The sequence below is a fragment of the Tenrec ecaudatus genome, chromosome 13, assembly GCF_050624435.1.
Source record: "Tenrec ecaudatus isolate mTenEca1 chromosome 13, mTenEca1.hap1, whole genome shotgun sequence".
Taxonomy (NCBI): domain Eukaryota; kingdom Metazoa; phylum Chordata; class Mammalia; order Afrosoricida; family Tenrecidae; genus Tenrec; species Tenrec ecaudatus.
The window spans coordinates 69,054,359-69,067,171 of NC_134542.1; the positions used below are offsets into that span (position 1 = coordinate 69,054,359).

General features: G+C 40.3%; 1 protein-coding gene across 4 annotated transcripts in view; it reads right to left on the minus strand.

The window, feature by feature from the left end:
• Positions 1–988: 988 nt before the first annotated feature.
• PPIG (peptidylprolyl isomerase G) overlaps positions 989–12,813 on the minus strand; it is a 43,119-nt gene continuing 31,294 nt past the window's right edge. For all 4 annotated transcript variants that reach the window (XM_075529422.1, XM_075529426.1, XM_075529423.1 and 1 more), the window contains 5 exons: positions 7,168–7,384; positions 6,280–6,447; positions 4,831–4,918; positions 2,495–2,631; positions 989–2,317 (listed from right to left, as the gene is read on the minus strand). In XM_075529422.1, the coding sequence (XP_075385537.1) occupies positions 1,204–2,317; positions 2,495–2,631; positions 4,831–4,918; positions 6,280–6,447; positions 7,168–7,384 (1,724 nt within the window). In that variant the 3' untranslated portion in view covers positions 989–1,203. The remainder of the gene's footprint in view (positions 2,318–2,494; positions 2,632–4,830; positions 4,919–6,279; positions 6,448–7,167; positions 7,385–12,813) is intronic.

Sequence of the window (12,813 nt, forward strand, 5' to 3'; positions counted from 1 at the left end):
ATGAGAGAAGTCAGGTCAACGTAAAACAAAAGCATGCGGTGTTAACACAACTCTTTTATAGGTTGGTGGCCCACTCCCCGCAAAAAAAGAAGTCCACCGTCTTCAGAGTGAGCGTATCGAATACATTATAAAAATCTGTGTAACTTTTAAGTACTTTGCACAAGTGATGTATTTTCACTGAAAATATTTTAATCTCACAAAATAACTTTACAACAATCTTAACTCTCCAGCCCCAAAGTAGTAACACAGAATTGAAACTTAAAATAGATTTTCCCAAGAATTAAAAAACAAAACAAAAAGCCCTCTGCTGTCAAACTGATCCCAACTCACAGTGACCCCTGTAGGGCAGACCGTCCAAGACTATCGTCCATCTGTACGGAAGCAGACTGCCCATCTTTCTCCCACCGAGCGCTGGGGAGTTTGAACCACCCAATCTACGGCTAGCAGCTTCAAATTTAACCACTGCATCACCGGTGTACCTTCCTTTCCCAGGTACAGTCCTGGCTACTGTATAACAAGTAAAGACCAATCAACAGATCAACTGGAAACAAAAACTATTTTTATAAACAAGGGAAGTAAAACTAATTTTGACAGAAAAATCACTATGAAACAGGTCTGGTTTCAAAGAATCAGAAAATGTAATGCAAGTAATGTTACCTATTTAAATAAGTTACTTTAAAATCAAGTGTTGCTTTAAGATCTCAAGTTACTAGGACCTTGCTTAGTTTAAGTCAAAGAAATGGTTGCAAAGTTCTGTTACAGATGCAATCAGGAAATCTAGACAACAGATCTTCTACTTAGTAGCTCCTACACTGTAATAATGAGAAAAACAAGCTTCTGGAACAATGTATTGCAACAATCAGTTATGCATACTGTTTCCAAGCAGTTGATCAAACATATTATTATATCATGTCTGCTACTGGCTGATTGTTGCAACACAAAAACAAACATGACATAATCAAACACAGCACACAGCATTACACCAAAGTGATTTTTTTCTCATTTCAAGTTTATTAAAACTTTATCAGTACAAATTATCCAGATTGCAGATTATCAAAAGATCAACTAAATGAAGTCCACATTAAAAAAAAAGACAAACATAAAAAACAACAAAGAGGGAGACAACATAAAAGAGATCCAAGTCTCCAAAACTTAAAAAATTTGAGACAGAATGAAAATAGTTTTTAAGTTTATACAACTCACTCATCCACTTTTGTCTTCATCTGTTCCAGGGCTTGATTCGTGATCAAATTTTTTATTTTTGTCATGTGCGTGGTCATTTTCCTGACCCTTTGATTTGGGGTTGGTTTCTCTTTCCACTGAGGCTCTCGTTTTCTCCTCCTCCTTGGTTTTCGATGCGGATGACTTCAATTCATTGTCCTTACTACTTTGTTTTGTTTTTGAGAATGGGCTCTGATCTCTGTCAGCCTTTTTTTCCCTGGTATTAGTTGAACTATTTTGATCGCGGCTTTTAGAGTATATTCTCTTCTCACTTTCTGAGTTTTCTTTTCTGTGTGAACTCTTACTTTCTTGGTTTCTGTATTTTTCCTTGTTTCTACTTTGACTTTCTTCTCTCTCTGAGCTCCGAGAATCTCTCCTCCTCCTCCTCCTGTCTTTGCTTCTGGACCTTCCTGGTGTTGCTCTTCTCTCTCTGCTCCGGGACCGTCCTCGTCTCCTGTACTCCCGCTCTCGGTATCGATGGGACTCTTTGCTTCGGCTGCGATCCCGCTCGTGGCTTCTAGACCGGCCCCTTCTGCTCCTGTCCCTACTTCTGCTTCGTTCCCTTGTTCTACTGTTGTAACTGTGCTTGCTTTTAGGTAGATCGCGTTCTCTACTCCTGGACTGTGCATGTCTCTCCTTCTCCTTACTCTTATGATCACGCTCACTACTTTTCGATTCTCCCTGTTTAGACTTCTCTTTACTCCTACTCCTTTCCTGATCCTTGCCTTTGGAATCTGACTGCTTTTCTTTCTCTTTAACACGTTCATGATCGCGCTCTTTACTCCTTGATCTCACTCTCTTATCTTCGTGTCGATTATGCCTGGAATCTCTTTCCTTACTCTTTGATTTCTCTTTGCTCTTACTCCTACTTTTAGATTTGGCCCGTTTCTTCACTTTGTTTTTATTATATTTATCATCTTTGTCGGAGTTTCTTCTGATGTCTCTGTCTTTGCTACTAGATTTATGATCTTTAACTTTCTGTTCTTTTTCACTTTTTTTGTTAGGACTCTCAGACACATGTCGGTGATCAGATATTTTTCTCTCTTTTACTCTAATTGGACTTCTTTGATTTTCTTTTATTTCATTTAACTCACTCCTGAAAAGAAAAAAAAAGTACCTTAGAAATTTTCCTACAAAAAGAATGGCGTCTATTATTAACTAAATTTACCTTAAAGCATTCAGAAACAAAATGGTGGTAGTAATTTTACTGCCAACAGTCTAGAAAACTACCTGTTCCGTGCATGTGAAACATAACGAGTTAAATAAATCTTACTTATCCCCTTTGATCCATCTTTCTCCACTTGATACTCTCATTCTCTGAGCTCTCTGCATCTCTTGCCTCCAATGTGGAGGAGTTTCACTGCGTCTGAAACGATCCCTTGATCTGGATCTAGAAGGAGTTCGATAACGCTTAAAAATATAAAAAGGAAAAATCATTGTATTAAAAATACAAAACACTGAGTAATAGCTAAAACAATCAATCCAAGAAGTAAGTAAACTTTACAAATAAACAGCACCCACTACAAAATATTCTAAGTTTCTACAGCATTCATTTCCCTCAGATTCTCAGAAGATTCCTAACCAAGGATGGTATAATAACTCTTGTCAAGTTTCAATCTGGATAGAGGCAGATGCTTAATGTTTCAAAGCAAGCATTCCTCAAATCTACAGATGTTCACATATTCAACAAACATTTATTCATCCCTTAGGATGAGCAAGCATTTTACCACATACTGGAGAAAATCTCAGTGAAGCACGCACATCTCATTTCCTCCTCTGGGATTTGTATTCTACTGCGCTACGGAGCAGGGAGACGCACAATCAAGACAATAACACAGCTGCAGCTACCACCGCTCTCGGTGCTGAGTGTGGATGGAAAACAAAGGTGATTCCAGTCTAGAACAAAGATACCGGATCTAGGATGTGGAAAACGTGCAGCCCACTAAGGGATACTTAAAAGTTGAGAATTAAAGGATGTTTATCAGGAATCTGTTGGGCAAGGGTAAAGAAAAGAGGATAAAGAATGGGGGAAAAACATCCTTTGAGGCATAAGAACTACCATATCTTTAAAGGTCCATGGTTCTAAATGTAAACAATAACTGTCATCAGTACAGCTCCGATTTAAAACTGCGAGGGAAAGTAATATTAGGTAATACAGATAAAAACAGAATAATAGACTACATTTTTAAGAGGTATTAAAGACCATGTAAAAAAGCCATCTACCTTAAAATCAGTGACACAGGAGGGATGTCATCAGTTTCATTTTTAATCACTCAGGCTTGGTTACTATTGTAAAAGGCTTAGATCAGTGGTTGTTTCAGTGTGGTTTAGGAGGTCTGTGAGTCCAAACTGTGTTCATCCTTGTACCAGAGTATTTCCCCTTTTCACTTTCTCTCAAGACTGGACAATGGAGCTCCCAGGTGACCTGACAGGCTTTGATGACGTTGCATCACTGAAGGGATGTGTACTTATCTACCCTTGCATTGTAAGTGTCTGTTCTCATTCACAGATATATTCCACATCAACAAAGACCCTTTGAAAGCACAGTCAATGCAAAGGGGTCCTAAGAGGAAAAGGTGTAAGATTGCCAACACGCCAGTTAGGAAGTCCTTGTTCTAGTTCAGATAACAGATGACGACGATGGAGTGGAGCTAAAGAGAAGCAGGGATTTTCAGAGAATTAAGGATGGATTCAGGGATGCTAAGACACATTGGATATGAAAGAAGTAGGAGAATCAAAATGAGTTTTGGGTTAAGTATTCAGCTGGCAGTGCAAATCACTGAGACCAGAAATCTAGAGGCGGCTCAGGTCTGAACGGCAAGTGTTCAGGCTGAGTTTTGTGTGTGCCACATTTGAGAGGCCACAGGCATCTGAGTGACTGCCTACAGAATAAGACTTCAGTGCTAAGAAGGGAGCCTGGGTGGCCTCTAGCCACAAGGTCAGCAATTCAAAACCACCATGGGCCAAAGAAGTTTTCCACTTCCATAAATGAATTAAAGTCTCAGAAACACACGCAGGCAGATAGGTTCTACCCTGCCCGATGGGTTGCTGTGGGTAGGAGTCAACTAGGTAGATGGGAGTGAGTCTGGTTTGGTTTTAAGTACTAAGATGAGTAAATGAAGAGTGGACACTAAGTACCGTATATAGGCAGCAACTGACTCTGTGCAAATGATGAGGTTGCCCAAGGAGTATTTGTAGAGTGAGAAGAGTTGGAACTCTAAGGCATTCCAATATTTACAGGTCAGGTAGAAAAATACGAGCTAAACATTGGAAATTTAGGGCATATGCATACAGAAAGGAAGAAAATGCCATGGAGCCAGAAGCAAAAGAATATCTTCAGGCATGAGATCAGAGCACGAAGATCGAGAAGGATCCACTGTGTTTTGTGTGCAGCAGCAGAACAAGGGTAGAAGACAAAGTACCCTGTGACAGATGATTGTTAAGAATTCTGCTACTAAATAGAGTAAAAAATGGTACACCGGACTCAATACCCACATCTTCCCTAAATTTTATTTGTATGATACAGTAATACTTAGACACACTCTAAAATTATGTAAGGGAAGCAAAAACAATACATCACATAAAGATTCAGGAGAAAAAGTAACCTACCCTTGGTCCTCTTCCCTTGATTTTCCTGCCAGACCGAGTAACTAAAAGTCGCCTCTGATAGGAAGCAGGCTGGGAGTTCGGTGGATTACTACAAACAAATCAAAGGTCAAGTTAAAGGATATTATTTTACTAAGGGAAAAACCCTAGTGAATAAATATATCTTTACTTATCTAAATTAGTAAACTTAAAATTCTGTATCTATTTACAGTAGTTGTCTCCCAAGAACTACAGAGAAATTTATCAATTGTAATTCAAGCAGAGACAAATGAAAGTTTTTTTATCATGATTATGTAAAAAGGGAACTGTCATTTCCAAACAGTTGTGAATTAATATTCAATCAGCAAACTAACCAACCATAAGTAAAACGTTTTAAGTATTTGAAAAATTAATTCTAAAGTAGCTCAAACATTTCCCCTTTAAATGATGAGGCGGTATGCTCTCAGAATCTAAAGACTTAGATTCTCAGAAATGCTATATAGGGAGGGTCATCCTGCACTGAAACAGACTCAATGCCAGAGGGTATGGTATTTTTCTAAGATGCTGTAACTAGGAGACCTGGTTACATACTGATTAAAGCATTTGTCTGCTAATTAAAACAGGCAGTTTAAAGCTCTCAGCTGCTCAGACAGAAAGATGCAGCAGCAGGTCTTACTACTGTAAAGATTAAACCCAAGCTACTGTGAGCACGTTAATTCCAGCTCATAGGAATCCTACGGCTGTCCCTAGGGTTTCTGGGAATAGACAGCCTCCTCCTTCTCCCATGGAGTGGCTAGTGGGTTAGAACTGTTAGCCTTGCAGTGAGCAGCTCAACGTGTAATTCACTATGCCACCAGGCTTTGGAGGCCAACAGGGTAGTTCTGTCCTGTCCTATAGTCAGAAGTGACTTAATGGCATTGGTTAAGGATATTATAACCACACACTTTGTTTTAAATTAAGAGGAAAATTTCTACTTCTGGACATAATTATTAAAATGACCCATCAGAGAGAGAACCAATAGATTCACTGATGCTAGTATTGTAGATTTAGAAATAACACATTACCAAAGCATTAAAAAATGGCATGAGTTTTCATTATCATAAAATTGTGTATCAGGTCAGGAAAGCAGCATTTTTCTATTAAACAAACTGAAAAATTCAATTTTTACTTGCTAAAAAGTTTACTAGATTCTAAAAACATAGCACTGTCTCATTTTAAATGGAATAGGTTTGTAATGTCGTTCAACTAATCTTTATTTGCACCTGTAGTGCTTTATTTAAAAAAAAAAAAAACTCACTCAAAATCTTTCCAATTTAAGCTAGACATGTTTATAGCAACAGAAAGCCTTGCTGGCGACATCCTATTAAAAATATTTTAATTTTGGGACAAGAATACCAATGTAATTTTATAAACAGGAGGAAATCCTATGGCTAAGTGTGTAGGCTGCTCTATAAAATAGACACATGCCCTTACCACTCTCTTTCTCTCTCTCTCTCTCTGGGTTTTCTCTCTTTCTCATCAGCTTTCGGAGGGCTTTTTCTCATTAGGAATCTATTTTCTGGTATAGGAGGGATCTCTTCTGGGCGTACAGTAGACTGGGGTTGTGCTTCAGGATTTTCAGCTTCACTTTCACTGGATGCGCTTAACAAACAGAAACAAACAAAACAACACACATTTAATTATTTCCAGTATTTGTATTAAGACATCACATATACATATTTTCCTGTCCCCCACACAGATATATCACCACACAGGGAAAGCTTTCTTCATTCCTGACAAATCAAGTAACCAAAAACCAAACAAAGTATTTTGTCATACTTTCAAAAAACATCTTTCTTAAAAATAAAACCAAAATATGAACTTTGTGGTTATTATATTCTGATGAATCAACAAAAATTAAATATAAGTTTTAGTATAAACAGGATTTCAGGAAGAATGGGAAACAAAGCAAGTGCTTGGGCATCACTTGTTTCCCAATGCTGTCAATCACCGAGAACAAAGGAGCTGAGGAACACAGGCGAGCAAAGACAGACAGCTACAAGAAATACGAACAAGGGCTGGTTTTCTAGAAGTCGCATGACTCCTGTTTTTCATATACAATTTATAAGCTGATAAAACCTGAAGAAGTTTTTCAATGACTGCATATAAAACTATTTGATTGGTTTTGTTAAAAATGTGAATGTACTCAAATGTAAACCACAAACTGAAGACTTTGTGATCTTGTGTTAACTTTGCTACATATGTTCCTAGTTAATGGGCTACTAGCAGAGGGTGATTAGAATATTATCTTTAAGATACAATATCTAGATAGAATTTATATCTCTTAGATATAAAACTGGTTTTATAAAAGTAAATCAAGACCTTTTCTTGCTTTTCTTTCGCTTCTTCTTTTCTTTCTTGTGTTTTCGGGAATTTTTTCTATGTTTCTTTTTTCTCTTTCTGGACTTCTCTTCAGAAGCACTTTCAGAATCAGAGGAGTCCGAAGAGGACTGAGAGTCACTGGAGCTATCAGAGTCACTGGAAGAGGAGGACGACGACGAGGAGGACGACTTATGCCTTTTCTTCTCTTCTTTCTTAGCTTAAATTAAAAAACAAAACTGCTTTGGTACTTTTTAAGATAAGCTTTTTAAGTGTTAATTTTCTGCAGATGCTTACTTAGGGTCAGTGTTTAACATTTAGCTCATCCAACTATTTGAACTATCGGGTACATGAAAAAAAGTGGTTTGGCTTATTAGTATATGTTAGGAAAGCTTTATAATGCATTGTCCTTGCTCTCAGAGAGCTAACAATCTATTTGATTCGAAAAAATAAGAACAATAAATGTGAAACTCAGTAAAAATAATCAGAGAAGCTATACAAGCTAATAAGCACTGGTTATAAATCGAGTGAGACTTTTGCTAGTTGGGGGCATGTTTCCCAGCATATAAAATCAAGGGCAATGTAGCAGAGAGGAATTTCCAAAACCCGAATGAAGGCCTAACATGATAGTGGGACAAGAGGAAAGTAAAAGGAAACAGAGGAAAGAACTAGGAGGCAAAGGACATTTGTAGAGGTCTACATACAGGCATGTACATATGCAAATATATTATATATAGCGATACGAAAATAGATCGATGGACATATGTATTTAAGTAGTAAGGTGGCAGATGGTGAGTGGGCTTCCACTCAAGTACTCCCTCAACGCAAGAACACTCTGTTCTAATAAGTCGGCATTCTGTGAAGCTCACCTTCCCTGACACAATCGCTGAAGACAAAATGGGTGCATAAGCCAGTGTGGTGAAAAAAGCTGATGGTGCCTGGCTATCAAAAGATATAGCGTCTGGGGTCTTAAAGGCTTGAAGATAAACAAGTGGTCATCTAGCTGAGAAGCAACAAAGCCCACATGGAAGAAGCACACCAGCCTGTGTGATCATGAGGTGTCGAAGGGATCAGGTAACAGGCATCAAAGACCCAGACAAAAAAATCATAGTGATGAGAATGAGGGGGAGGGGGAGCCCATCTGGAGACAACTGGACATCCCCTTACAGAAGAATCACAAGTAAGAGACGAGCCAGTTGAGGTACAGTATAGTAGCAAAGATGAAATACAAAACTTTCCTCTAGTTCTTTAATGCTCCCCCCTCCTCCCACCACCCACTGTCATGACCCCAATTCTACCTTACAAATCCCGTAAGATCAGAGCATGTGCACTGGTACTGACAAGAGCTTGAAACCCAGGGAATCCACGACAGATAAACCCCTCAGGACCACCAACAATGAGAGTAGCGGCTATACCAGGCAGGTAGTAAAGGGAAGGTTAGAGGGAGAAAGGGGGAGTCCATATATAACCCCCCCACAGGGGACGGACAACAGAAAAGTGGGAGAAGGGAGACAGTGGTCAGTGTTAGACATGAAAAAAAATTATCATGGGATCATGAAGGAGGGTGGGGGAGGGAGGGGGAAATGAGCTGATACCAAGGGCTCAAGTAGAACGCAAATGTTTTGAGAATGATGATGGGAACAAATGTACAAATGTGCTTGACACAATGGATGGATTGTGATAAGAGTTGTATGTGCCCCCCAATAAAATGATTTTAAAAAGGAAAAAAGGAAACGAGGGCCAACCACAAGAGGCACACACAAGTACTCTAATACCACGGCGCTTCACTTTGAAAAAGACTTGAGGTTTGATTGTGGAAGTGAGTATGGGAAGGGGCACAGCTTTACAGTTACTGTGAAGTGGTGGCGGGAGGATCTGAAACTGGATGGGATAAAGTTAAACCAGTACAGTAAAAAAGATTCAGGATACACACAGTGCACTGGGCAAGCTAACAAATCCAGTGGCTTGTATATTGTTATGCAGCTCAGCTGGACTGGGTCCTCTTTATATTTACTTAGTATTTTGCACAAGATCATTCATTAGCAGACATGAAATTAGCATTGTGCTCAATTTGTTTTCCTATATACAACCACACTGGAATAAATGAGTTTTCAAAATAAGCAGTATCTTAAAATTAACTGTGTGAGGAAGCTTCCAAAGCTTGGGGAAATATTCCACTATCTTTTATAGTCTTTTGTGAACTAGGTGAGGGTTCACAAATCAGAGCATCATGTTGGCACTCATCAACTTTCTCAACACCTGCTAAGGCTTGCTAGCTACCATCATACCTACCTCCTTCCTGTCGGGAACTACCTTCCCCTCACCAACATTCACACCGATCTTCTCACTTATTACTTCCTCTACCTCTCATGCGTACAGCCATCAAAGTCTGCTTCTTTTTGTATAAAAACCTTTTCTTGATTAAAAATGAATAAATAAATAACAACTTGGAGTATGTTAAGTGCTCGACTTAAGCTCACTCAATGGAACACACTTCAAATTGCGTCCATGGCCATTATCGTTCCATTCCACTTTTCCAGAAATTTTTTGAAGCTCTCTTCAGTCATGATTTAAAATTACGGTAGAAGAAAGTAGTGAGGATTATATCTGTACTTATAAAGGGTTAGCATGACACAAAGGTCTTTATCAACAAAATCTCCTTTAAGGGTGAGTAGATTCTGGATTTTAAAAAAGGATCTTTTAGACAAGGAGAAAAACTTAGTTGTCAAATAAAACTAATCATAATTAATATGGAAAAAGGTCTGAGGTTTCAGACTCGTCTGCTGTGCAAACTGCAGCAGCCCAGCAAGGGGTCTGAAAACAGTCACCATTGGTCGCACAGCCACAGGCCAGGTCACACAATGAGCCCAGACAAAATGACACCCCACGGAAACACACATTTTAAATAGAATCCAGCCTCTTTTGAAACACCCAAACCCACTCATAATACCAAGAACCAAGAAATCACAACTTAAATGAGAAAAGACAATCATAAGATGACTCAGAGGTCGAATGAATTAACAAGAATTGAAGACAACATTTTGAATGTGCTTTAAGCAGTTATAAAGACTCTTAAACCAAGGGAAAAAAGAAACTTTAGCCCCCAAATAGAAAACAGAAATGGAAATTTAGAACTAAAAATACAATAGTTAAAATGAAAATTCACTGACGTATTCCCCAGAAGAATGGCAATGACAGAGGAAAAGAATCAATGAATTTGGGGTGGGGGGAGTATTGGTTGTGTCCCCACAGTACTGGAACATGCATACGGACCTCACCATGACATGCCAAACCAGGAGGGCAAAGTACAGCGCGGAGGAATACACAAAAGAGAATGGACCACACGCCAGCTCCAACCAGAATTAGCCCGACCCTCACCACTGAAGGGAGTACACAGAAAATGAAAATAGATCGTCTAGTGTGGGAAAGGAACTGACCTACCACACCACACTGAGAAGGAAGCTGAAGCAAAGGAAGGAGGAAGAACAGAGCAGAGCACACCTGGGCCCACCAAGCTCAGAAGACGATAGCGCGGCTCGAAGGACCCACTGTACAGAGGACCATCTAGCCGGCCCCATGGCGAGATGCGACATCCTGCACTGATCCATGGCCCTACACGGGACAGCACCTGAGACAGTGGGGGATGTGCGACTGAACTGACCCCCCCCCCCCAAACACACACTGAGGCAAAACACTGGGGGCGTGCAATGGACGGCAGGGGAAGCAGAGCAAGGAAGTCCCGAGGGAGTATAAAGGGTGGACTTTGGGGTGAGGACATGGCACCCCATCAGACTCGTCCTGAAAACACTCCTAAAGGTCAACAAACAGACCTCGAACTACTAACAGGTTTTTGTTTGTTTGTTTTTGCTGTCTTTTTGTTTTCTTTTGTTCCTCTTCTTTTAAATTTTGTATGTCAGTGGCTTTTTTGTTTGTTAGCATGTCGGTGTTGCTGCTGTCAAAGCCATCTGCATTTTTATGCACATATTACTATATCTGCAGGTCCACCTAGATAAGATAGGCAGGATAAATATTGTAAGAAGAAAATAACAGGACCAATGGTCCCGGAGGGACATGAGAGGGTGGGAGGTAGGGGAAAGGAGGAGGTGTTGGCCAACACAGGGACGAGGGAACAACGAGTGGTTCAAAACCCGTGGAGGGAGGGGACGGGAGGACTGGTAGGGAGTGACCAAGGGCAAGGTAACTGAGAGGAATTACTGAAACCAGAATGAAGGCTGAACATGGTAGTGGGACAGGAGCAAAGTTAAGGAAATAGAGGAAAGGAGTAGGAAGCAAAGGGCATACACAGAAGCCTAAATACCAACATGTACATATGTAAATATATTTATGATTATGGGGAAAATAGACCTATGTGCATATTTTATAGGTTCAGTAGTAGGGTAGCAGGTGGACATTGGGCCTCCTCACACGCACTCCCTCAATACAATAGCACCTTGCTCAGCTAAACAGTCATTCCATGATACCCACCTTCCCGACATGATTGCTGAAGACAGATGTGTGCATAAGCAAATGTGGTGAAGAAAGCTGATGGTGCCCGGCTATCAAAAAGATATAGCATCTGGGGTCACAAAGGCTTGAAGGAAAACAAGCGGCCACCTAGCTCGGAAGCAACAAAGCCCACAGAGAAGTACACAAGCCTGTGTGAACACGAGGTGTTGAAGGGACCAGGTAGCAGACATCAAAGAACAAAAACCATCATTGTGTGATCACCTTCCCCACATAAACGCTGAAGAGGAAACTGTGCATAAGTAAGTGTGGTGAAGAAGGCTGATGGTGCCTGGCTATTGAGAGATGTAGCATCTGGGGACTTAAAGTAAACAAGCGGCCATCTAGCCCAGAAGCAACAAAGCCCACATGGAAGCAGCACACCAATATGTGTGATCACAAAGGGCCGAGGGAACCAGGTTTTAAGCAACAAAGGCGGGGGGAAAAAATCATATCATCGTGAATGAGGGGAGTACATGACGTGTACCCAATGCCCATCTGTAGACAACTGGATATCCCTTGCAGAGGGGTAGTGGGGAGGAGATGAGTCACTCAGGGTTCAGTGTAGCAATAATGAAACTCAAAACTTTCCTCTAGTTCTTAAATGTTTCCTCCCCCAACTATCATGATCCCAATTCTACCTTGCAAACCTGGTTAGACCAGAGGACGCACAGCGGTACAGTTGGGATCTGGAAACAGGGAATCTAGGGCAAATGAATCCCTCAGTACCGACGGTGAGAGTGGCGATACCGGGAGGGAAGAAGGTGGGGTTAGAAAGGGGAACTGATCTCGGGGATCTACATATAACCTCCTCTCTGGGGGATGGGCAACAGGAAAGTGGATGAAGGGAGATGCTGGGCAGTGTAAGATAAGATAATAATTTATAAATTATTAAGGGTTCACGAGGGAGAGGGGAGTGGGGAGGGAAAAAATGAAAATGAGCTGATTACAGGAACCCAAGCGGAAGGCGAATTTTGAGAGTGATGAGGGCAACGAATGTAGAAGGATGCTTTACTCAACTGCTGTATGTATGGATTGTGATAAGAGTTGTATGAGCCCCAATAAATGATTAAAAAAAGAATCAATATATTTAAAAGATAAATAGAAATTATCCAATGTGAGTATCAGAGGGAATACTTGCAGTTA